General features: G+C 38.8%; 2 protein-coding genes across 3 annotated transcripts; both read right to left on the bottom strand.

Annotated features, from left to right (window-relative positions):
• Positions 1 to 1,507: 1,507 nt before the first annotated feature.
• On the bottom strand, positions 1,508 to 22,860 carry mamdc4 (MAM domain containing 4). Of its 2 annotated transcripts, none has more exons than XM_034206318.1 (29): positions 22,506 to 22,860; positions 20,519 to 20,611; positions 20,128 to 20,295; positions 19,495 to 19,620; positions 18,630 to 18,863; positions 17,827 to 17,943; positions 16,871 to 17,026; positions 16,561 to 16,664; positions 15,861 to 16,016; positions 14,147 to 14,237; positions 13,943 to 14,056; positions 13,577 to 13,669; positions 13,351 to 13,488; positions 12,771 to 12,910; positions 12,194 to 12,302; positions 12,005 to 12,109; positions 11,249 to 11,383; positions 10,901 to 11,028; positions 10,290 to 10,506; positions 10,064 to 10,201; positions 9,843 to 9,970; positions 9,163 to 9,253; positions 8,879 to 9,028; positions 8,139 to 8,264; positions 7,908 to 8,032; positions 7,644 to 7,746; positions 6,525 to 6,721; positions 5,068 to 5,133; positions 1,508 to 1,656 (listed from the first exon to the last, which is right to left on the bottom strand). In XM_034206318.1, the coding sequence occupies exons 1-29, from the start codon at positions 22,555 to 22,557 to the stop codon at positions 1,630 to 1,632; spliced, it is 3,627 nt and encodes a 1,208-aa protein (XP_034062209.1). In that variant the 5' UTR covers positions 22,558 to 22,860; the 3' UTR covers positions 1,508 to 1,629. The 2 variants fall into 2 exon arrangements, with proteins under 2 accessions (XP_034062209.1, XP_034062210.1); XM_034206319.1 differs by having other exon boundaries at positions 6,525 to 6,718.
• Positions 22,861 to 23,339: 479 nt separating this feature from the next.
• phpt1 (phosphohistidine phosphatase 1) lies at positions 23,340 to 26,748 on the bottom strand. The gene is made up of 3 exons (XM_034206320.1): positions 26,367 to 26,748; positions 24,616 to 24,743; positions 23,340 to 24,484 (listed from the first exon to the last, which is right to left on the bottom strand). Exons 1-3 carry the CDS (start codon positions 26,530 to 26,532, stop codon positions 24,392 to 24,394), a joined length of 387 nt encoding a protein of 128 aa, XP_034062211.1. The 5' UTR covers positions 26,533 to 26,748; the 3' UTR covers positions 23,340 to 24,391.
• Between the last annotated feature and the right edge of the window lie 87 nt (positions 26,749 to 26,835).

The following is a 26,835-nucleotide window of genomic DNA, read 5'->3' as shown; positions in this document are numbered from 1 at the left end:
TTGATCTGAGCAGAGGTCCAGCTGCAGGTTTGCGGGGCTTGCTGCTCTGTCTACGGTACTGCATCCAGCCGCAGAACAGCTCGTGCGCGATCATCACGTACAGCAGGAAGATGAGCACCGCAGGATCCATTCAGCCGCATGCACGCGCCGCTGGATGAGAACCGGGTCGGTGCAAATCAGAGACTCCAGGATCCAGATGAGACCAAACAGCACCGGGCTGTAGACGGGTGGCGCTCTGGTGCAGAGATCAATGATGAGGATGATGAGGAAGACAGGGTCCTCGTGGGCAAGCTGCCACGTGTCCACTCCAACTTTAAGCACTCAAGTCGCGAGACACTTGCTGCGGTGGGCATCCTCTAAAATCACCAGATAACCGAAGAGAACACGCTGTTTTTATTTCGCGTTTCATTGACAACCGAGAGTCGCGGTGGTGACTGCAGAGGGGACACCGGAGGATGTTGCCGTAGAGACGCGACCGTTGCTAAGGATAATATGTCGTCATCCCCTAAAGATGAACGAGGCACCATTCATCCTCTAACCATTGATTACTTGCATCATCAATAAATAAAAAATCGTCAATCGTCATCAACGTTGGGAAAATGTTAGTATATCAACACATTGTAACTCAGTAAATCAAGACAGTCTTTTAATTCAAATCGACAAAACTAGAACATATTTATGAAATGTTTGAGCATAACAAAATCCAAATTGTGTGGGTTGACATTGATAACTGACACATAAGACTGAGGGAGATTTTTTAAATTAAGATTATTAAAATCGTGAAGACAAATATTCATCCTCAAACAAAATTACCTACATATTTTAGAGAATATGAAATTCGTTATTTAAAGAATAAAAAAAAACCTAATAAGTTAGTTATTTTCCCAAAAGATCAACATTTCGTAAAAAAAGATACTGATGCAGTTTTTCAATGCTAAACTTTAATTCAGTTATGTTCAGAGATCAATTATATCCTTTTTTCCATGTTATCCCTCAAGCAAATCAAAAAGAATAAATCAGTCCAACACACTTTTTCGATACTGTAGCATCATGAACTTTCTCCATGACCTTTACTTTTTACAAATTTCACCAGTCTGTTTAAGTTCTTCTCAATCTCGTAAAATGGGCACTCCACATCTTTCGTTAAGGTAGGGGGCCTTGTGAGAGACAGATTAATACATAACTATTAAATGTTATTCAAGCTTTATTTCTCCAAATGCAACTTCTGTCTTTCATGATTTATCCCTCATTACCTCATAAACTCACATTTCTTTCAAGCTCCATGCCCCAAGTCCCTGCTTCCTCACAGATCCAAGCTGGATGCTAAATCTCTACGCAACCATTTTTGCCAATATATAGGACATGCCAAGTCTTGATTTACAGAACTTATTTCTGTCCACAACACCTGTCTGCAGGCAAAGAGCGTTGATCCTCGAGGGCTCCATCAGATCTGAGCCAGCAGCACCGATTAGACCTTCATTCATCATGGTTTGTGTGTGTGTGTGTGTGTGTGTGTGTGTGTGTGTGTGTGTGTATATGGGTCGTGCCAGGGCAACACAAGCAGTTCTTCTGCTGTGATATCACCTTATTTTCACAAAGCCACTGTAACATGGCAGGGCCGCCACTGCTTCACACCTCATTCTCTCTGGCAGAGAACTGCAGAAACACAAAGAAGAAAAGTTGACCTGTCAGTGAGCACAACCACTTAACTTTAAACCTGTTGGTAAACAGTCACATTTTTGTCTTCGTAAAGACCCTACTACAGAAAGGAGGCAAGTGAAAAAACAACTGGTGCTTCATTTTTTGATCTTAATATTTTGTAAAAACAGGGGAACAAAATGTTTTGCAAGCATAATCTTTCTAAATTCCTAATAAAAATGTATTTTCGTCTGTGAAATGCTGAAAAACGTAATCAATTGCTAAAACACACATTATTAACTAAATATTAAGTAAGGAACTTGGGAATATGATCCTGACAAACCCTTTACTACACCAATTTAATTTTCACTGCCCTCCCAGGGCTTTCGTACAATTTCACTAGCATGTACAGATTAGACAGATAATAATAGCTTAGATTTATATAGCGCCTTTCATGAGACCCAAGGTCGCTTTACAAAGAAGAACAGGAGTAGGAACAAACATAAAAAAAACAAAAAGGCAGTCAGACAAAACAACAAATAGATTAGGGGCCAAAGGCCTTAGTAAATAGATGGGTCTTGAGGGCCCTTTTGAAGGCGTCAAGCGTGGGGATGTTGCGGATCTCCGCAGGGAGAGCGTTCCAGAGGGTGGGGGGCTGCCACACTGAAGGCTCTGTCCCTGATGGTTCGCAGGTTGGTGCGGGGGGTGGTAAGCAGGCCAGAGTCTGAAGACCGCAGGTTCCGGGGTGGGGCATGTGGGCGGAGGAGGTCCGATAAGTACTGGGGGGCATGGGCATGGAGGGACTTGTAGGTGAGGAGGAGGATTTTGTATGAGATGCGGAACTTGACTGGCAACCAGTGGAGGTGGATGAGGGTGGGAGTATACTCATTCCACATACTTTCAGGTAGAGACTTCATTCCAACTTTAAAATTATCACAAGACCTTCAGCTATAAAACTTGTTCTTCAGATTTTTCATATCTTTTACACTTTGAGATATTTAACTTAGTTTGGAGCTTGGTATAGAGGCCTTCTTCAGATTTTAACATTAGTGTGTATTGCGCAGCTCGTTAAGGTTAGAGTGCGTGATGTCCCAGCTAGAGTGGAGGAGAGCACACTTCAGACGCTTAGGGTCCTTGACATGCTTCACGCGTTGACATTTCACCGAAAGCAGCTACCATTTTTAAACTATAGTTAGAAATGTAAGAGGTTTATTTCTCATTCAAAACAATGGAAAGGCTCTCCTTTCACAGCACATCTCCATGGAACCCTTTGATCTCTGGGCTCACTACACAGGTGTTTGATAACGTCGTCACCATGGTAACCTTTGATCTCTGGGCTTACACACACAGGTGTTTGATAACATTCATACTACTTACTAGGGATGCACGATATTGGGTTTTTGAAACCGATACCGATAACTTCCTGCTTCTCAAGACCGATACCGATACCAATAACCGATAATAATATTATATATATATATATTAATTGTACCTGTAGTTTTTGCACACCTGGTGGTAAAAAAAGACTAGTAGTTAGCAAATGACATGACATCATGACTATGATGAAGTTAGAGATCGTTTTAGCCCTGGGGTCGTCTCTGGCAAACTTCTTGCCTTTTTCAAAAGCCTCATCGATAGGTAAAAGCCCCGGTTTCTTTGCAGCTGGCTTTGGATTCGCCGCTAGTTTAGCAGCGCAGGCGTTTTCGTACGCTTTTAACACACCATCGTAGCGATGGCGATGTTTCAGGTGACTAATCAGGTTGGAAGTATTATAGCTCGTTGCCTTTTTCCCTCCTCGTGGAACTTCTGCATTGCATTTGTTAATACAAATAGCAAGCGAACTATCTAACTCTGAAACTTTGAAATAGTCCCATACTACCGACGACATGTTTGTTTACTGTCCTGGCTTCACGGCCGCACACCATTTACGTCACAGCCAGGCATGAGTTAGGGAGCGCTGGATTTGTGCAAAACTCCCCTCTTCCTAAACCACTAATACCACAGTTCTGGCAAAACGGGAGGAGCCGAGTAAAAAACAAGCGCCCCTCATCCCAATCCACCCACACCGCAGTATTTCTTTCTTTTTTTTTACCCAAAAAATATATTGTATATTATCGGGGCTATTAATACTTTTATCGGGTTTATCGGGATGACGTCATAATTCCTAATATCGGACCGATAATTATCGTGCACCACTACTACTTACATTTAATATCTAACTCCTTCAGCCTACTTTCAGCTACAGAAACCATTCAACTATTAAATTATTCAGCTATTTCAGGACATTGAGGCTATACATGTTGTTTATACCTTTTCTTTTAAATATTAAGCTTCTTCACTATTTTTCCTACTCTTCCAGTTTAACATTTCACTTTCAAGTTTTCTACAAAGTCATTGCAATGCATTTGAGCTGTAACAATTTGATTCAAATCATTTCACTTTTCTGCATTTCTCCGCTAAGTTCAGCAACACACTTACATGTTTTTTGTAGCTAAAAGCAGCTACAGAGACCATTCAACTAATAAAATATTCAGCTTTCTCTGCAAAATTCAGCAACAAATGTACACAGTTTACAGCATTCACACGCATTTTCAGCAGGAAATGCATTTTCTAGTTAACTATGTACAACACCTTAGACAGAACATCAGCATAAAGAGAAACTAAAACATTATATAGCGTGTAAGAAAATGGATGTCTTATTGTCTAAAACAAGATTACTTTTTAGTCCATCTTCTTATATCTGTGTGCATCACGTATCCATGCCGTTCGACATTTGGATCAAAGCCAGCATTTCAGATTAAAGCTAGCAGAGAGAGGAGCAGATAGGTCTGCTGTCTGATTAGAGTCTGTAACAGTGAACTTTTGCTATGAACAAACATCAAATATCTTTCCACACCTTCCAACAGCACACATACTTTGAATCTTTTAGATTTATGAGTTGAATGTTTCAGGTGAGTGTTGTTTTATGTTGTGAGTCTGCCAGAACAGAGAATCCTGATTAACCTTCTGCACCTCTTTTCTCTTATCATTTTTAAGATAAAATGATAAATTTGAACATTTCAGAGGTTGTTAATAATCGATCACAAACCGCTGCAAAGCATAATATCACCGTTGCTAAGGTGGATCAAGGGAGAGAGAGAAGAGGTTAAATAACATAACATACAAAAATCATCTGGAACATTCTTTAAGGTATTTTCCTAATCTATTTTATTTTGTGTTATAACGTCATTGTGACCAATACAACATTGTATTTTTTGGGTTTTAAAAAAGAAGAGTAAATAATTATACTAATTTGCATTTGACAGGGGAAGACACAAAGAACTCCCATCGGCATCCTGTGGGTTCCTCTGTGTCAAATTTAACATGAACATGCTAATAGAGATGTAAATTAAACAAAACACAAGTCTGTATATATTACTGTATACTCACAGAGACATTATTGAACCCAGCTGCCATCGGATGGTTTTGCACTGAAGGAATCTCCACACAATCATTCTGAAATGAACACATAATTATCCATGAATCTGACACAATAAATAAAAAGTAGATTCATTTCTCATCATCATTAATTAAGCCTACATTACATTTTTTGATAACTGTGAAACAAAATATGTTCGTTGATCCATTTTCTAAGTCTGAACCAAATAGTTTTCTTAAGAACAGGTGAATCAAATCAAATCAGTTTTTATTTATATAGCACATTTAAAAACGATTTTTGGTCGAGCCAAAAGTGCAAGATTTAAACTTTACGAAAAATAATTCTAACGGAAACTCTGCCGCACGGTTCCCTCGTCCCTTGGAAGAGGCGGAGAGATGGGTGTTTTTCATCTGCTGGTGGACTACCGGAGAGATTTACAGCAGGAGCACATGCTTGCCTCGGGGAGGGAGAAAAAGAGAAACAGCCAGAGCCCTGCCTCTCACCACCTCTGCTGCTAAATCCACCACGGAGAATAAACACAAGGGTGGAATGCTCGGGAAGTCTTCTTCGCTGCTTTTGGTGTATTTTGTGGCGGAAGTACAGCGCCACTTACAGGCCCGGCATAAATACTAGTGTCTCCAGTAGGTCAAGCGGTCTCGTGTGACACGTTTATTGAGCCGATTGCGTGTGAACGGAAGACTTTTTTGATATCGAATTCGGTTCATTTTCGTTTCCGTTCCCGTGTAAATGGGGCCTAAAAGATAAAAACGACTTGGTCTTAGCCAATTGTCTTATTTTAAAAAAGCAGGTTTTGACTACGGTGCTGACCTGCTTATGAAATTAAAAGTGCTATTGAAGGTCACTCTAAGGTTCATGACAGAGGGGAGGATGTTTTTATTGAGAGAGCCCAGAATATCAACCGGAGAGGCTAGAGGTTGGGGTCCAAAAAAGATGACCTCTGTCTTGCTCTCGTTGAGGTTAAGGTGAAGAAAGATATTAGAACAATATTACAATCCAGATGTTTGTTGCTGTAAGACTGACTTTGGCCACAAGAGGCTGAAAAGCGTTCATGTTTTCTTTCAGGTCAGCATTTATTTCCACATGTTCAACAGTTTCTTTTTTTCCCCCAAACTAATATAGATTTTTCTGTTGAAACTTTGTTTGTACCTGTTCTTAAGTCCTTCAAAAAAAAAGATTTTAAAAGTTTGAAATGTACTCTCAGGGCTTCCGTAGACCATGTATTTTAAAGTGTGCTGCTATAAATGTCGCAAGCAATTAAATGTTTTTTCTCCTTATATGAAACCAAAAGATTGCGTGTGTCGTATTGAGCATTTGTTGTGATTTGGGATTTGAAGTTACTCAGAGGAAGGATGGCCAAATCCACAAACAGAAGATCCAAGCAATAAATCTGAATTATCAATTTATATGCATCATACAAATGTGAGGTGTGAATATCGGATGAACTCACTGTGAGTTCTCTATCATATGAATCATTACTGAAGCCAGCGTTATCCAAGGAGGATGATGCTGCTGGAGCGGTCCCAGCCTGGTCTCTCTGTCTGGTCCGCAGGTAGAAAACCAGGAATGCGATCATTGTGCCGATCAGCAGCAGGGTCACGATGACTGACGCTGCGATGCCTCCTGCGTTGTCATGCTTTGGTCCTGCTGCAGGGAACATGGACAAATATTTAGTTTCCTTTCTACTAAACGATATGGTTTACAGTGCTTCTCAAAGTGTGGTCCGCGGACCACTGGTGGTCCGTGAGCGCCCCCTAATGGTCCGTGAGTATATTGGTAACATTTCACATTTGAAATAAATAAATTTAAGTTTTCCGCACTCTCGCGGGAATATCTCCGCAATGGAGCGAGCTTAAGTTTCAATAAACACCTTCATCACACATGTGGCCACTTGTTTGTACCATTTTCAGGCGATTTGTAAAAAACGATGTGTTTTTGGATATTTGTGGAGTTAGGTGGTCCGCGAGTGTTTTTTTATTGGTTAAGTGGTCCTTGGTATGAAAAAGTTTGAGAAACACTGGGTTAAGACAATAGGAATTGAGACAGGGCAACATGCTGCATTTTAAGCTAGGTGACAAATGCTGACAAAAAGACAAACTCCTTTAATGCTGAATGTTTTAAAAGACAATCTTTAAACCTCAGATACATACATACAAGTTTGCTCGATAGTTTTTAAAATAGTAGTGAGGCAAATGGACAACAATGTTTGCTAAATCCCAACACTGTCAGGGAAATATATAGTTCAGTAACTCCTTGTAAAATTCATTATTTTCATATTTTTTTGTACGGATGATTCAAACAAGATTTAACATTTAATTAGTACCTTTACAGGTGCTGGTAGGCAGATATTTCTATTCCAGTCAAGCCAGGCTATCCGTTTTCCTATAATTCCAGTCTTAATGCTAAGCTAGGCTAACCTGCTACTAGCTGTAGCAGCTTCACTTCGTCAACCAATCTTCTCTACAAAGTACCTTAAAAAATCCTCGTATTTTACGAAAACATTCAGCAACAATAACAAATTATCTGTGCACGTTAGCAGCTAAAACACGCCAATTGTTGTTGTTCTTACTTAGTGAATCTGTGACTTCTTTAGCGCAGTTGACTCCGACGGTGTACTCAATGTCATCCAGAGCTACAACTCCTGTAGTGCCTTTGATTCCTTCAAACACAATCTGTAAACAACAACATGTACACAATGACTCCATGAGTGTCCAATGTAAGATATTTAACTATATGCAGAAGTCCATGTACCTAAATAAGCTTCTATACAGAGTTAGAAGCACTAAGTAGTCAATAGGTATATTTGGTGTTTCCTGGCAACTGAGAATCTGACCTGGTATTCCTCTGCAGATATTATGTTGATGTCAAAGCGTTTCCACGGTCCTCCATGATCGCTCACCCCCAGCAGCTGATTGAGAGCACCTTCAGACAGCCTCCACACCTTCAGCTGGCTGTCCACTGCATACATATTTAAGAAGAGGAGAATATGCAAGTGTTACAAAATACCAAGGGAAATGCGTCACATCCAGGCACATCTATATTTTACAATGACACTGATTCTTACATGAGTGTTGTTTGTAGACCCAGAATTTTAGGCAGGTGCCCTTGGTCGGGGGCAGGTGAGGGCTCAGCAACTGAGCATTTTCTTTGGCTGCAGTCCGGTTGCTGCTTGAGAGGAACAGGAAGTGGCCTGGCGAAAAAGTAATGGAACTTTTTTAATCACAAATTCACACTTAAAACTTGGATAGGCAGGTATTGGAAAACACAAAAAAACGTCAGCATCTGAAATTACAGCCCTCGTCCTGCTGTTCTCCTGAGCCAGCCCTAACAGACGAGTGTGAGAATATGAGAACACTTCATACAGTAACCTGTAGGCCTACTCGTTAATTAAAAAAAATCAACATTATCGTGATACTGTTGGTGTTTTCTTTGCAAACTTAGATTTTCAGGCTGCATTTAGGTACAATAGGAGTCAAGCCTATAAGAGATTACTACAAGTTTAAGCCATCTACCAGGCTAAACAGTTAGCTCAAAGCTACAGCAGAGCCAAGGCTATGGTTAGCAGAAGGCTAAACTATTTGAGAGATAACTTTTGTTGTTAATATACAAGTAGCAACATGTTCTTTACATCCTTGATTGTCAGACAAAATTCTTGATAAGTCTATCTTCTTTTTTTTTTGCTCTCCTTTAAATGTAGGCCTTTATTGCCACTGCTGTGATAGCAACTTTTTTTATCAGGTTTTTCCACCGTTGAACAAGCTTCTACATTTGAAGCATTTAGCACATCATCCAAAGTCAGCGCACCTCTCTCAGTGCCCAGACTGTGGTCTTCAGACGGGGTGGGGTAGTGGCTCTCCGCCTCCCGACTTGTCCGCTCCCAGTCCAGTTTGTCCACTTTGATATTCTGAGTGTTGCTCCAGCTACACATCCCCCTCTCCAGAGTGCATTTAGAACCTGATATATTTGTATAGAACAAGAAAAACAATTAGTAGAAGGCTCCTCTACTACTCACAGGGGCTTGCCAAAACTCTTGTTTAATTTTCAAGTATGTTGTGTATCTTCTTCAGTTAGCTAGGGCTGCTACAAACCGTGATTTTCACATGGGTAATCTGAAAGGGAGATGTCGTCCACTGCAATGTGAGTGTTATCGCCTCCTGCTCCGACTACCTCAAACTCCAGCTGCAGAGTATAAGTGAAAGAAAATCTCATCATCTTGTTTAAACTGACAAACACGACATCCTACATATACATATGGAATTTTGAAGGATTTCCAAATGGGAAAGTGAACGCAGTTTCTTTACATTATATGCAATACTTTTAGTGTTTCAAGTCTATAATTGTAAATCTCTCTCACACATAAGTCGTAGAACACTTGACCCTAACCCTAATAATGCCTATTTGGGTGTGGCAAAGTCAAAGGAGAATTGATCTGCTCATCACTGAAAGGGTTTTACGTATCAATCTCTCTTGGCCCGTTGTGTTATTGTTCTCGATTTGAAATCAACAAAGCTCCTTTTATACAATGCAAAAACTTTTACTTGGTCCCGTTTCTCTATCAAAATGCTCTGCTGCGCCCAAATTATGTACCATTTAATTTGCTAATGTGGAATTGAACCTGCTTAGGACGTGCTCTTGCGCTATTCACTTTAGAACATGCCCTAAAGATTGGTTAAATATTGCCTGAGGACTTTTATAGTCTGACTCAGGCTATATGTTTTGGGGTTTTTCTTTATAAAATAGTTATACAATAGTTCCAGCGGCCTTATACCTGCCAGTCCTCAAGGTCACTTGTGATGTTGCCGTTGCCATGGCGCCAGACATCTCCCTGGTCCAGATTGTCAGAGAAAATGCTGACCCTTTCTCCTTTCACCGGCTTCATGTACAATTTTAGAGAACCTACAAAGTACACAAAGGTATATTGATATTAGAATTGTTTGTTGTATTTTTTGTGTCTGTTTTAGTGTGTGGTTGTGCGTGTAGGTGTCTTACCAGGATTCTTTCCTCCCATGTGATACCAGAAACTGACACACACAGTCTTGACGATTCTTTGTCGAACAGGTGATGTAAGGACTGTTGTTCCACTAGCAGGAAGGATGTTCACTCCGGTGTTAGCCATCATGTAGAAACCTGAGCAACCAACAAATTCATTTTTCACTCACTTAGTAAGTATTAAAATGTTACTTACACTAAATGTGATTCTTTAATTTTCTCTTACCCAGTTCAGTCTCTAGAGTGTGGTCAGTCTTGGGTCCGCTCCCTGTGGCGCTGAGTCCCCTGCGGTACTGCCAGTGACCGGGACCAGAGCTGCTGTATCCACACCGCTGGCCTTCAAAGGAGCACTTCTTGGGCACGGTGCACGGTTCTTCAAGGAACGTCACATCGTCAATGGCAACTCGCCCGTCAAAACCGGAGCGAACCGCTTCAAACATCAGCTGTTGGGAGAGGGTAGAAAAGGAAAATTTTTAAATGTGGCATTGTACAGTATTATTCTGTGGCTCTACCCAAGCTTTCTTCCATTTGCCCCATTGAATGTGGGGTTTCTTTCGGGAGTCAGCTGTGAGGGTCTAAGGACAGAGGGTATTGCTCACACTGAAAAGACCGCTGAGACAAAGTGATATTTCTTTTTCTTTGTAATAGTATCCTGGCAAAACCTCTTTTAAACATGAGATGAGCACATAAGAGAAAACTATTTAAAATGTATAAAATGGACCACTAAAATGTGTTGTGTCTCTGTCCTCTGAGGGCTTCCGTATAAAGCTCTGTGAAGTTTCAATGATTTTTCAAACACTGTTTTGTTATTTAAGTCTGACTGTACTTATTCCATACCCTGAAGTTTGTGAGTTGGTGGGGTACGGGGCAGTGTGCCTCGTGCCACTCGTTGCCATGAGCTGCACTGCGGGTCCACAGGATGTTTTCATAACCGTCGTTATCTAACAGCTTCACATTCAAAACACCTGGGGGGGTGAGAGTGGGAGAGGAAGTGTGAGAAGTTGGTAGGCAATTTTTCAACTCAATCCAAAATATGTGACAGTTACTCATAGAGAGGGTATTTTAACAGGCAGACGGTCCTTTTGTAAAATTAACTTTAGGTATTTTCCCCCAAGGCTTAAAGCACCAGATGCTTCAGTATCCACGTTTCACTCTAAACTGCTTTTCATGTGGGCCACTGCTCACCTGTGTTGGGCCCGTAGAGTTTGTAGAAGAAGGACAAGCAGTAATCTGATGGACCTTGTAACTGTGTGAATGAAACTAAGCGTCCGAACGCACCGCGCAGAGCAGGACTCCACATGTCCACGGTGAGGCTTGTGCCTGGAAAGAAAGACAGGAAGTGAAATAACATTCAATTCAATTTTATTTAGCAGATCCCTTTATCAAAATCCACTTACAAAACACCTCTACATGACTACGGGAGATATGACCGGTTCAGTATCTTGCACAAGGACATTTGGATTATGGATAGAAGTAGTATTTATATTAAACAGTTAGCATTTGGGTAGATAATGATCTCTCTTTATTGTTTAAATGTGCACTAACAGTGCCTGTAAATATTTATGTGTGCAATTTTCACTTTATTTTCTGTCTTACAATTTATTCACAATCTGTAAACGTTAATGTTCACTTTATAAAAATTACAGCAACTTATTTTATTACCATGCTGTACTCATTTGATGTGACGTGTGCTTGTCTTTATATAGGCTATAATATGTATTTTTGATTCTGATAAATGGCAAATGAAAAGCTGACAGACACCTGTTACGTTGAAAATTGACAATGCTGCACAAATGTAATTATTTTTACATTAAATCATGATTACAAAAATATCCTCCAACGTTATCATTGAAACAAAGTGTATGTGTGTGTTATACCCCATACTGAAACATACATTTTAAATCCATATATAATGTTTAATTGTTTTGTTTTTAAGCCTACCGATCCCGATGGTGTGGTCCATCCCATTCAGCAACGCCCAGTCAAAGTCGTCACTGTTGTCCTGGTACCATCCACACAGCCCATCTTCAAAGTTACACGACAATCCTGGCCAAAAAGACAAAAAGGTTAATCAAAGCTTTGAGATATTTGTCAGAAAAATATGAAGTACTGCAAATAGTTTGCATCTACCTGTTTTAGAGTATGGGAAATAGTTAGCATTACAGCTAACAAAGCTAACGTTTTTCACTTTAATCTTGGACAATGCATCAAGTTTCAAAGCATGAGCTTCGAATGCCAGCTGGTGAACACAAAGAAAACAGAAGAGTTAGATAAAGATAGTACAGTACATTTTTTAACCAGTTTCGCAATATACAACTCTTTCAACCAGCTGAACGTGGAAATCCGACATATTTCTAGCTCTTTTTCCATCTGCCGCTACATTATTTTACACGCATGTCCTTTTAAAAAAAAAATGTAGGCCTACTCGTATTTTCCCCTAGCAGTGCAAAGAATGAGCACAAGACCTTTTGGGGAAATTGACAATCTCGTGGGGGTTTCAAAGTTTGACTTCTTGTAGACATTTTTGGCTTTGACTCATCAGCAAAGCAAAAACATCAAACACCTAATGTTTTCATAAACCTATTAGTTAACCTTAAAGACTGAACTCTTTTTATTTTTCAGATAAATGATACAGATCTCTGTCAAATCTCATCATCAATGCCAATATTAAATATGGGGAAATCAGCCATGAGGAGTCTGAGCTGACCTGGAAGCGATCTTTTCTAAATCCAACAGGCACGTTGACGTGTTGCCACGCCCCCTCCTCGGCTCCTGTCTTCCCGCTGAACTCCCACAGCTTCGGCCGCATGCCCAGCCAGCTGTCAATCACCCTGACAGACAGCTCACCTGCAGCAGAAAGATGAAAACAAAAGAGTCGCTTTAAAATATATGAACCATGTGCAGTGGTGGATGAAGTAAAGGTAGAAATACTCTGTTGCAGTAATAAAAATCTGGCGTTCAAAATGTTGTAAAAGTACATTTGATCTAAAATGAAAAACTAAAACTACTCATTATGCAGAATGCCCATTTTTGGAATAATTTGCAATCATCATTTAGATTTTTCAGGCTGGACCGGTGGAGCTAACTTTATTGACTTTTTATACTGCTTAATACATAACCTGAAAAGTCGCTCATAACTCATGTTTTCAAATTAAGTGAGTAAAAAGATAAAGTAGCATAAAATGGAAATACTCTAATAATCTAGTACTGTACAAGTATGGCCGTGTGTCCTAAAAAAAGTCAGATGTGATACAAAGACATATCGAATAACAAGATGATTCATTTACCAATCTGATCTGGGATCCCAGTTAGTGCAAAGTCAAAGCTCAGGCTGCAGGCGGGGCCGGAGGGGCCCAGGAGGGGGGTCCGTGTCTGGGCCTCGGTCAGCTGCTGGCCCGGGGCCTCGGCTACGTACAGGTTCTCCTCTGTGAAACATAAAAGAAACCAATATTGTAAATGTTTTGTAATTTCTTGATTGCTAGCAAATCAATAGTTGGGGGTTGTTGGTTGTACCTTCGGATGTAGCATTTTCATAAAGCACCCAGCCTTGACTCCCTATGCTGGAGTCAGTCCAGCCCGAGCTGCCCTCCGTGTAAGAAAAGTCTCCTGCAGAAAGAGTCATGGAGACATCTTGATAAGAAATAGACAAGAATCAAACAACTTTATAACAATGACTGCCATTATTCAATTCAGTGCATGAGACAGGGGTCAGAAAGGTCTGCGCCAACCAGTTACTTGCTTAGTTTGCTTTTAATTACAAGTATACCACATTTACAAAAACACTCATATTACAGGATTAAAAAACCAAACATGCAAGTCTAGGAATGGTCATTAACTTTTTTTTAAGGGAAGCTGAGTAAACAGAACAAATTGACGCACCACATTTGGCTTCATCCTCTGCTTTTGCACAGTCACTGTGGAAGTCACACATCTTGTCCGGTTCAGCACACGGATCCTTGGGAGGTTTAGGGAATACTTCCAAGGAACTAGTGCCTGGAAAGAAGGGAATGTGAGATGGCAGCTTATTAGTATTCACTGTTGATGTGGAAGTATTGAAGACACAAAAGACTATTAAATAATTACCAGTTGAGTTGCGGCATTCAGGAGACAACACAATGCTGTCGACACCGATCCCTCCATAAGCAAAGTCTCTGATGGCTGCCATTATTAGAATCTGTAATGATGGAAAACTGAGTGAGTCAGATTCCCATACAAATATAACTCTGAATAGTTATCAGTTCTGGTCTGAAAAGCAAAAGTATAGTAGCTACCAGATTACATGTTAAACCTGTTATTACAAATGTAAACTTGTTTTCTAATGTTCATAATGACCATATTTATCAATACATTTTTAAGTATATTCAAAAAACTACTTTTCACACAGTTGCATATTGTACAGAGTATCCTATGTATTTTTAGTAGGTTGTTCTTTTATAGTGTAATATAACTGACTGTTTATGTTATATTGTGTATTCTATAGATACTATAGATATACATTTATTTCTACTGTCGACATGTATTTACTGGTCATTTGTACTTTATTTGATTTCAACTTATGAATGTGTGTTGTGACATGTCTTGTTAACATGCTGCTGTAAGAAAACAGTTTCCCAATTTGTGATCAACAAAGTACATTGAATCTGAAATCCTTGTTTAAAGGTCCCCTATTTTACTGTTTTACATCAATATATTATAGTTCTTAGTTATACACAAAACATGTCTCTGAAGCGTTTGGCTCGAAACACCAAACAGATCATTGCAGCATCCCATAATCCCCTCTGTTTCAGCCCTGTTTCAAAAGTGCTGATTCTCTGTCTGTTACTTTAGAAGAAAATAAGGAGCCACTCCCCACGCCCCTCTGAGAGATATTTGGTTAAAAAGAACACAATAGCCGCGTTCACACTGCAGTACTTTTCCCACTTTAGTTCCGATATAGTTCCGAAATGTCGCGTTCACACCAAAAAGAGCCGGAACTAAAATTAGTTCATGAGAACCTTTTTTTTTTTACCTGCTAGAGAGCAGGTACTTTCATGGGAGAAAAAGGTTCCTATGTCTGATTGGCTGGGCGGAATGCAAACCACGCCCCGTAAAACTCCAAAAAAGGTTTTGTGAAGCAGCCATTTTATTATCCTTGCATTAGCATTATTAGCATTATCCCAGCGCACAAACGCAGAGAGACTAACTTATGGCAACACAAAAGAAAACATGGGAGCGGTGGAGATGAGGAGGTGTCGGCGTTCTGGCGATTTACTCGGAAGGCTTCAGTAGAAGCTGCTGGGTGTCCCAGCAGCGTCTACTGAAGCCAGTCCCTTCTGGCCTGCCAGTAAACTCAAAGCAGAAGAAGAAGAAGTGACGTCAGCGGCTCAATTTGCCTAATCCTTCCCCAGGAACTTATTTCGGTGTGAACGCGAAAAGTTCATGAGAACTAAAGAGTTCTCATGAACCTTTGTGGGAAAAGTACTGCTGATTCAGGTGATAAAGGGGGGGGGCAGAGGGGTTACCCTACCTTGGTTGGTGATTGGCTAATGGTTACACAAGCCAACACATCGCCACATCGTTATGATATCATAAAGTGACCAAAATCTGATCATCACATTTTCAGACAGGTTTTTATATAAATGGATCAGGAAAAAAAGTGAGCAAATCTTTTTTCCTGAATCTTTCAGAATCTCTTTACACAGAAGGGACACATGTTGATATATAAAAGACATGAACAAGTGGATTTTGCATAATAGGTGACCTTAAAGGCTATGGCTAGCATCGGTACTGTAGGTACAATCTCAGGTAAGGTACTCACTTGGAAGGTGGAGTTTGTGACGATGTCCACCTCTGCCTTCACCCAAACATCGCCCAGAGCACCGCCCCTCTCCCACACCGGGGTGATCTGTTGCCCTGCCACCAGCACCGTCAGACCGCCAGACCTCGGCCCAAACTGGTGGGTGTACATCACCATCTGCAGCGGGCACATGCAGAAATATTATCAAACTAGGTTAAGAAATACCTCGTAATTATATAAACGTCAAAAGAGAAGAAAGATATCACAGTTTGTTCTATTAAATCCCCTGTCATCTTCTTTTTTTCAAATGTCAACAGTATTGGTAGTTGTTAAGTCTGGATATTAGTAAAAAATGTGTCAAAAAAAAAATATAGAAAAGAAAATATATATATATATACAGTTAATATTTTAGTTTTTGGGAGAAGGGGTGGGATTAAATAAGTGTTAACTTCTTCCCACCCCTTTTCAGATGTGTAATTAAGTTGATAATTTGTTTATATAATTTAGAATCAGTAATATTTTTGTATATCAATTTGACACTTTGTATTGTATAATAATTCTCATGTTAAATTTCATTATAATTATAATTTTTTTGTATTATTGTTTTACACATTCGAAAAATAAATCTAATCAAATCAAATCAGTACATTTTTGTGAAAATGAAGCATTAGAGTACATTTAAAAACTCTTTTAATGAAGAAGGAATCAGCTTGAGACTCACCTTACAAGGATGTGAACTATTGGTAGGTTCCAGGCGGGGACTTTGAAAAGCGGCCCAGTCTTTTTTGAGACCCCCCTCAGGGACAGTGACATATAGGAAGTGACCTGCAATGATAATAAGGATATTCTAGTTTTAAAATGCTTTGTTTTGTTGTGTTTATGATCGTCAACCTATTTTATTTATATTTTGTACCATCACAAGGTGGCACAACACAACATAAAGTGGGACAAAATGAGCTCTAATGAAGAGTGGGATTTAAATATGTAAAACGATAAATATGCATGTATGTTTTTGTATCAGAGTATAATACCTGTTGCACTGTTGTTGGAGTGATCCCGGCCTGGTCCTTGCAGAGGATCCATGAGGGAGATGTTCTTCTGATTTGTTCGAACCCATAACAGGTTGGAGAATGACCTCAGGTCCCAATCACACTCACCATCCTCAAAGTCACAGATCCTGTACCCTTCTGGAGACACATTTATCACAACTCACATTAACTGTCTGGATATAACATTTACCGTGTAGATTGTATGGCGAGATGAGTCTCCTCATTACATTTAAGAAAAGTATTTGAGTCTTGAGAAGTGCTTTCCATAAGGATAGTGTCAGGGGAATTTGATGTGTCTTCCCATTATTATTGTCCTAGTCAGCAGTTTTTTATTTGGATTAGATCTTCAATATATTATGAAGAAGTCCTGTAAAATGTGTTTTGTATGGAAGCAAAGAACTGCCCTGCTTGCAATAATATTTCTAATGGCGATATACTGATTTATATATCTTGAGATAACAAAGCTTGTTTTCTTGTCATAATTATATAGTTTAGTTATGTAGATTTCTTTAGACAAGATTATTTACCACAAGGAAAGCACTTTTATTTTCTCGAGATCACAGGATGATTACAGAATAATTCATCATCGCATCGCATCTTAGGTCATCATTCAAAATCATAATTGAACAGTTAGTCAAGGCCTTAAAGTGTTATTGGTGATCGGTGCTCTACTTCAGCTTTGAACCCGTAGCTACAGTTGTCAAAACACCATCATGCATACTGGCCTGGCACTCCTGAACTCAGTTGTTCAATGAGAAATTATAGTTTAATGTGCTGATCATCTCCTTATCTCAAGATAAGGGCATAAAAAGAATATATTAGCAAGCAGAGCCAATTGTTGTTGTTGTTGAACTGCCTCTTAAATCTCTTGTTTTTACAGACTCTAATGTTTGTAGTTTGTCTGTTTGTACAGATTTCTTCACATTTTCTGTCCTCACCACAGTTCTTCTCATCAGTCCCGTCACCACAGTCGTCGCTGCCGTCACAGAGCTGCTGCCGCTCCACGCAGCCCCCCCGCGAACACTGCAACTCAGGTTGACACCCAGGGAGTGGTGCTGATGACGTAATGAGAGAAAAAACAACATCAAAATACTCATTCAGTCATCAGGGCTCTGCAATTATATTTGAGCAACTTACTCATGTATTATAATTCATTCCAAACTTTTTTCACCATGGGCCACATACAGAAAAATATACGAAGGGCTGGGCCACTCACTAGAGGTATTTTGCCTCATAAATTCTGTTATAAGTTGGAAAAGTCAATCCAATGTAGGTAAATTATTCTTGATACTTGAAAATGCTGTAAGAAAAAAACAGCTCACAGCTCTCCAGAGGGTTTACTTTATTTTGTTAGCAACTCATTCGTTAAAACAGAAGCTTTAGATTGCTTATAAGAAGAGGAAATATGAAGGGTATATTTCAAGGTTGTTTCAAATTTGTTATTGGGCTTTTTTCTTATCAACTTAGATTTGTTAGAACATGTTTTCAACTTTAATTGACTGAATTTATTTGAAAATTGGGCTTATTAACACATGAATACTGTGTAACTTATGTATTTAAGAAGTACAATATAAGAAAAGCAGAAGTGTATTATACTTAAGTCATTATACTTTTTTAATTTGCTGAGTGAGGGCCGATTCAAAATGGTCCGCGGGCCGCTTTTGGCCTCTGTGCCGTAGTTTGGACACCCCTGCTCTATAGTAAGGCATGTACTGCCCATGATTAGATCATTTCGACTCACAGGGCAAAGCACAGTCCAGGAACTCCAGCTGGTCCACTGCCACATCTCCTCTGAGCCCCTCGGAGCGCTGCGAGTGAAGACGGATTTGGAAAGATGTGGGAATACGGCCCAGAAAGATGGTCGCCTCCCTCCAGCCATGCACACTGGTGGCCTCCGGACGCCACACTACGGCATCCTGGGAGTCCTGGTGAAGGATGGACGCCCACAAGGGAATAGAGCCCAGACCTGAGTGACCTATGGGTTAAATATTTTATTAGTAAGACAGCTGCTAGGGAAATTAAATCTCAGTGTTCACAACAATTAATAAGTCTGATAAAAAAGAATTGTGTAGACTGAGGTCAAGGGCGTAGAGTCAGTCGAATTAAGAGTTAAGACATAAAGTAAAACCAAAATATGGAAGCCCTGAGAGTAAAAGTGGTCTGATCAAAATTGCACAGGTAAAAAAAACAAGTTTCTCCAAAAGAATCCTTCCTAGAGTTCCTAAATTGTATGTAATTTTAAAAGTTTCTTCTTCTGTGATTGCAGATGAGTTATTGTTTTTGTCAGGATAAGTATTTGTTGTTCTTATTATCATTTCAGCCACAAAACGGACCAAGAACATTAATTTTAGAAAACCTATCCTGGCAAAAACATGTCTTCACTTGTTTTTAGTTCATAACAATAAAGAAGAAAACCATTAAGATCAGACTTGATAAATTAATCAACTGTTTTCTTTCTTCTTGCCTCTCATGGGCTTCCGCAGATAAATAACCCTAACCCTAATACATACAAACGCTGTGAGTAAAAGGAGTAAAATCAATATGAAATCCCATAATATTTCTTTTTAGATTAAAAAGTATAACCTGTAGTTATTAATAGTTGTTACCTGAGTCCCACAGGAAGTATCTGAGCCGAAGACGACATGTTTGTGAAGACTGCTTCATCTGTGGAGAGATTAACACTGCAGGGCTGAGAAACTCTGTCGTCACCGCACTCACTCCCATAAACCAACCTGTGGGAATATGAAACGTACAGGGCACTGTTTTAATAATAATATAATAATAATAATCAGACATCATACATTTCCCTCAGCTCTATTTTGTTGTGTTATTACCAAAAATGGCTGATGTAAATTGAAGTGCTGGGAAGATATTGTTGTTAAACTCACAGGGCAGAGAGGGGTGTATACTGTCTACAATCAAATCCAACTTTATTTATATAGCACATTTAAAAACAACAGAGTTGACCAAAGTGCTGTACATCAATACATATATAAAAAGCAGCATAAATACATTTAGACAAAAATAAACTAATGTAAAAGCATGAGACAATAAAACCATACTTATAGCCACAGACTGAAAACCCTCATACATGATGTAAAAACATTTAAAAACACAACTAAATATACGTGGTCTGTAAAAGCACGGGAGAACAAGTAGGTCTTTAAACGAGATTTAAAAATAGGCAAAGTGGGAGCAAGTCTGATCATATACAACATGAGGTTAGTATTTAACTTTACCTGTAGCTGTCCCTGTGGTGTAGTCAGAGGACGGCCCGCTGACAGGCAGCTCCCCCCCCCCTCTCTGACGTCTCTCCCAGCTGTACACTGATGCTTTCAAGGACTCGTCAGTCCATCCACACATCCCTGCTTCTGCAAAGTCACACCCAAACGCTGTTCCATTGTAGCCTGGAGAGGCAGGTTTAAATGTTTTGTAATTGACAGAAGATGTTAGTAATTTATTCCAGCAATTCTCAGATTAAATAAGTGCATTAAATTCACATAAATGTAAATCAAAAATCATGAGATCAGGTGTTGGCCCCTGAAGATACTCTCGATAAGCAAAGAGGAGAATATGTTAAAATAAACATCTGTGGATTGAGCTCAGAGCAGAATATATGTATTAGCTTACCACAGTCTTGTTCATCGCTGCAGCCTTCACAGTTGCACACAAAGTCACATTTCACCTCAGGAGTCACACATGGATCAGCCACAAAGCAATTCACTGTGTAATGACATAAAATACAAATAAAAGTCGTTTTTTTTCTGAATAGTGGTGTCCTTTTAGTGTGTGAGAATAGATATATACATTAAAGTAAATGGACTGTACTTATATAGCGCTTTATCCAGTCTTTACGACCCCTCAAAGCGCTTTACATACTACATGTCATTCACCCATTCACACCCATTCATACAGAGCAGTACCACTTGCTCTAGGACCTAACATTCACACACCGTTGGCCATGCCATCGGGAGCAACTCAGGGTTAAGTATCTTGCCCAAGGATACATCGACATGTTGGCTGCACGGGCTGGGATCGAACCCACAACCTTCTGGTTGAAAGATGACCGCACTCCCTCGCAGCCACAGTCGCAGTAACAGATGGTCTGGGAGGTGTGACTTTTTATGAGCACATCTAATTTGGAAAATATCCTCTTTACTCAACGTCCACTTCTCTTTAAAGCCTTTGATCGTATAACACAGTCTTCTATTTATTTTTACTCCTGCAACGTTATGGACTTTAGGACTAAAAACATATCTTTAAGTTCAAGGCTTATCTCCGTATTGAAACCACAATAAAAAACATACCAATTGGCCAACATCACAAGCTGATCAAGATAGAGTGATAAGGTAAAAAGCTCCAGAACAAGCCAGTTAGGGAGTGGAGATTTGTTCTGTGGACTTCATTAGAAATCAACCATCAGACCCAACAGAATTTATGAGCATGAGAAAAGTACAGGTTATTTATTTAGAAAATTAGAAAAATTGTGTTATTTAATATTGTAGTTATTTCCTGTACATCACTTTGGTCAACTGAAGGTTGTTTTACATGTGGTATATAAATAAATAAAGATTGAAAGATTGAGATTGAGCACATCTTGCACATGATTCAACCCCAAACACCGTTATCAGGCCTCATAACTGTTAAAGCTTTATGGCGACAGTAATGGTGACAGGCTCAAAGGACAGAGAGAAAGTTCGCAGCAGCAAAATGACATCCGTCCATCCAAAGGTCTCTGATTAACACCCAAGGGTTCACGTTTCATAATGAGGTCAATTCCAGTTGTCAAATACAGAGCTAAAAGCAGAGTTTGTGTTGACACCAGTCTATGGTTGACACTGATCAAATAAAAATATACTTTTTTTAATTTATATTGTTTGATGTTTCGTTTTAATAAGAATAATAGGTTAATGTTGAGAATTATTATAATTGTAATTATATATATATTTATAGTTAATGAATGATGTTGTTCTCAATTATTCTATAATCTAAGTCTTTATTAATTATTTACTTGTTTTAATTAATTTAATATCATTCTGTTTTTGGTAATATATTAGTTTTTGTATTTTGCATAAAAACTACGATTGGGGCTATTTATTTTTGATATGGTTATACAGTATATTGATATGTATATATTGATATGTGTCAATTTATTGTAAGAATGTAAAGAAATTCAGAAGATTTATGAATTTTAAAGTGGTAAAAATAGTCACTACAGCCCTGCATAAGAGGGACTAAAGACAACAGATTGAGGGCGTCAGCACTAAGGGGTGTGAGGATTTTTTTCAAAATGTTCTAAGGTCCTATAATATGTTTATAATACATTTTATTGCTCAAATACATACACTCACTCTTGTCAAAATTGTCATTGAAACTCATTACTTGTATCACTTCCTTATCCCACGGCCATTATAGCATATATATCAGGCTTTACATTTAGGGTCCTGGAATCACAATTGTACTTTTTACTTATTTATTTTTCAATATTTTACAATTATTTGCCTTATTGGGCAAATATATATATATAAGCTAAGATAGACCCAGCCACCAGCAGCTCCTTTAAGTCTACATGAAGTGTTACTTAAACTTAGTGTGAACTGTGTGAATGTGTTCTTACCAATCTGCAGAGTCAGCAGCAGAACGAGGGCCGGGCTCCTCCAGAGGAACATCTTCTTTTCCCTTCTCTTCACCTGACCAGTCTGGAGGTCTGAACGCAGCCAGGAGTCTTTGGGAGTTCACTCTGACCTCTTCTCGCAATCCAAGAGATAACGCTTGAACTTTAAATTCTCCCAGCATGCAACTGCAACCAAGCATCATAAAACAATTTCCTCCAACCAGCAGAGTTCCACACATCCGTATATTGCACAATAACTGAAGTAGACACAGTTGTATTCTATATAAACACATTTACAGCTATATTATCCTTCTGTTCACCTTGATTTACCTCCATTAGGAGATCACTGAGCCATTTGTTTCTTGCTATATCTAGTTGTATAGGTTTTACCAGGAAAGTCTTTCTAAGTTCCTTTTTTTTATTAACAATGTTATTCAGGTGGATACAGTCGCATAAATTACCCACCTGCCATAAATTCACAGAAAACTAACTTGGAAAAATTATCTGTATTCCATTATGAAGACAAAATCAACATGTTCAAGGTCATCTGTAAACACGAAGAATATGTTAAGCCATAATCAGCGTAAAGATTAGAAGCGAAAATAAACTGCAAGCTTTGCTGCAAAAATGTAAAAAACCCACCCACACTCCACAGCTGTTAGGATTTACAATGGCATCTTGCATATTTGACACATTGAGGTGTGAAATGTGATATTGTGATTGAACAAACAGCTCTTGCAAATTGAGTGTGTAGCATCTAAACAGTCCCTTCCAGTGGTGTTGAATAATGGAGCCGTGACCATGAATGCATCATTGCTGAAACCAGAAACCAGCACACTAGCAAATGTTTATATTTATTAGGTTGCTTGACGGCATGTTTCACTTTTGATGGGACGGTTCTCCCTGCTTCCATTCTTTGTGCTGATGCTAGCTTAAAATGAACTTTTAGCATTCAGTTTTTTGTTTATTATGACAATATCTAAGGTGTTGTCTTGTAAATGTACCAATTTAATATCTGACTAATTCTGAGATTTCTTTTTCAAAATTGACATACCCGTTCCTTAAATACATTTTTCCTACACAATAGTACAATGTTGTAATTCCATCTTGTTGTGTTAGCCGTAAAACACCAAAAAACTAAAATGAATGCGTAGGAGCCATGATCAATATTGATTGGTTGGCTTGGGTCACATGGGTATGGGTGGCACTCATAATCCTGTTCACCTGTGTGAGGTGTGGGTGTGTGGAAGAGGGGGTGACACGGGGCCGTTGTATTTTTTTTGTTGACCGCAAGATTACAATTGCTTGGATTATAACAATGTATATGTCTGATCACCGAGTTGTTTCATTAAACTACCATACTACGAAACAGAGCTTCAGATCTCAGCGAGTACTTTTTTAGCGTGTCATACAACATCAAACAGGCCCGGCCTCAGCCTCTCAGCGACTTAGTTTGTTTCCTGCTGTCGCTACAGAATGCATAACATTCATCAGCAGTTCACATTCCTGTCAGTGGACCAGAGGAATACAAGTCTGCAACAGACGAAGTATGCACAAGACTTTAAAGTTCATTTCATAAAACATTTATGAAATATCACAACATATCTTAGCAATTAGTTCCAATGTGACTCTAAAACAAGTCAATGAGTGTTATTTACTTTATGATTTCCAGATGATGTTCTATGGTACTGATTATAATTACGATCATGATTTCTTTTTTTAAAGACATATTGTTACTTAAGATAAGTCCAAAACCGGCTTGTCTTTTGAATAGGACTTGAAGCTGTACGTCAGTCTTAGTCTTGGGTTATCAAAAAGCTCCAGGTTACAGATGAGTGCCGTACTGTCCAGGAGAAAGGGCGTCCAACAGACGCTGATCTGAGTTCAGTTCAGTATCCTTCATTGTCCCAGGTCACCTCATAGTCCAGATACTGAGCCTTCAGTTGCTCAGTGGTTACTGCATGGTTCGCTCTTCCAAATCCCTAAAACAAAATATACCAATGTACCATTAAAGTAAAAGAAAGAGAAATGTAGTAAAGCTGTAATGATTTAGTTTGTTTTGCACTGTTTTTGTCTACATAACTACAGTTTTTATAAGGCAGAATTCTCTCACTATTGAGTATCCATAGACGTGGATCTTCTTGTCCTGGGGGTCATGTTGGATCCTCCCTCCTCCGATACACTCACAGTCCAGGTGGCCGCCCTTCTCCAGCTCCTCAGAAACTTTATCATAGATATCAGCTGCAAGAAAAGGCAAGTGATGGCATAAACACTGCACTTTATAATACATTTAAATATAATGTAGAACATTGAAAAAATTGAATAATGTACATCAATATAGGGCTGCTCAATTAATCGTATTTTAATCGCAATTACGATTATGGCTTGCAACGATTACGAAAACAACGTAATTGAAATAAAACGATAATTTTTTTATCATTACTTTTTTTAAATAATTTTTTCAGTTGAATTATACTTTATATATATATATAATATATACTTAAAGTTCAGGGTAATCAACTGTTCAAAACATACTGTTCACATTTTTTCTCTCCAATAAATTGATGTTTTCAAAGTAAATGGATAATCGTTTTTAATAATCGTGATATCAATTATTGACCCAAATAATCGAGATTATGATTTTTGACATAATCGAGCAGCCCTACATCAATATATAATACAGCTGTGATTCGGATGTTTGGCTTGAACAAATGTGGTTGTAACTTGTGAATGAAGCAAGCAGTGTCCCATCTGTCCAAACATAGGATATTTTAGACTGTAGATTTGGAATATTGGTCAGTATAACAATACAATAACTGCAATTTACGGAATAGGGATGGAATGATATTCGATTATATTGTGGAGGCAAAAAAACAACCCAAATGTCTCTGATGGTATCTCCCATTATTGGGGTAATCATCAATACCCTCACACGATTGTCATGGAAAAGTTGTCTTTAACAAATTGAAGGTAAAGAGTTCTAAGCATGTTTTGATTATTATTGCGATAATATCTTAAGTCACATTTACATTTGCAAGGAAAATCTTGAAACTACATTTTCAAATGCTCCAAAATGACCACAAAAATGAATTAACACTTCTTTACAGTTTCAACACACACTGAACATGATAACCTTGATGAGGGATAGCATTTCTTGTAAAACGGTTGTATTGTACTGCATTAGCTTTAGTTAGGTGAAACTAATACATTGATACATTATAATAGTTGTTGAGTTACTTTATTGATTGGGACGTTTTACTTTCCACTAGGGCTGCACAATTTGGTGAAAAAGTCATATTGCGATTATTGTGGACAACATTGCGATTTAATAAACAAAGTGTAATATACTTGCTTGGTCAGAGAACGGAAAGAGCACAGACAAATGATCATTTTAAAATCTGAATTTCTCAAAGAATCATAAACAAATACACTAACAAACATATCTTAGTAGAGGCTACTGTTTTGAAAATAACTTAGAATTTGACAAAAATAAATAAATACCAAAATATATCTTCTTTGAAAATAAAGGTTTTTTCTGCATACTTTCTGCACTACTATACAGTAAATATAAGAAAACATACACATGTTCATAAAATAAGACATCTGAATGCCAAAACAAATGAGGATGTAACAGAAAAAAGAGCAAGTAATAAAATGGGAACAATAGGAATGCTAAATAAAAGGGATGCCCTAGGTCTTAACCACTTGTGTATTGTACATTATTTTAAGTTGTACTTCCACTGTCATTTAGCCAGATAAAGCCCATGTCTGTCACCCTTGGGTTGAACTAGCACCTGTCACATGTGTTGTGGTGCAACCCAGGTAGCTAACGTTAGCTTTCTGTTTTTATTGCCCCTGACTCACCATGGAACTCAGCCCAGCCGTATCCTCGGACTATATCTATCTCCGAGTCGTCCCCCTCCTCTCTGCTGTGAACTCTTATCAGGACGTACTTAAACACTCCGGAGGGGTCGATGTCTGCCCGCGGGATGTTAGCCATCAGGGCTGCAGCTTTCGTCTGAGAGCACATATCCTGACTGCTCAGAGAGCTCACTAGCAGACTGACAAACAGACACAACGATGGTATTTTTTGAACAAACTCCGTGTCAATATATACAGGGAGCTGGACACCTTCGAAGCACGTTTAAATGTTCTTGTTCAAAATGAAAATGGACCAGCTTCAACTCAATAAAACTGAACACGGTTACTATAGTCTACAGTCACGCTTGTTCCGCCATGCAGTAACAACATCAATAGTTCCGGTTACAGCGCTTTCAAAATAAAAGCCACAAGCAAGTACTGAATACTAAGACTAATTTATTGCAATGTCCGT

This window comes from Gymnodraco acuticeps, unplaced genomic scaffold, assembly GCF_902827175.1.
Source record: "Gymnodraco acuticeps unplaced genomic scaffold, fGymAcu1.1, whole genome shotgun sequence".
Classification (NCBI taxonomy): Eukaryota; Metazoa; Chordata; class Actinopteri; order Perciformes; family Bathydraconidae; genus Gymnodraco; species Gymnodraco acuticeps.
Note: the sequence above shows the minus strand (reverse complement) of the source record. Positions and strands in the feature narration are given on the sequence as shown.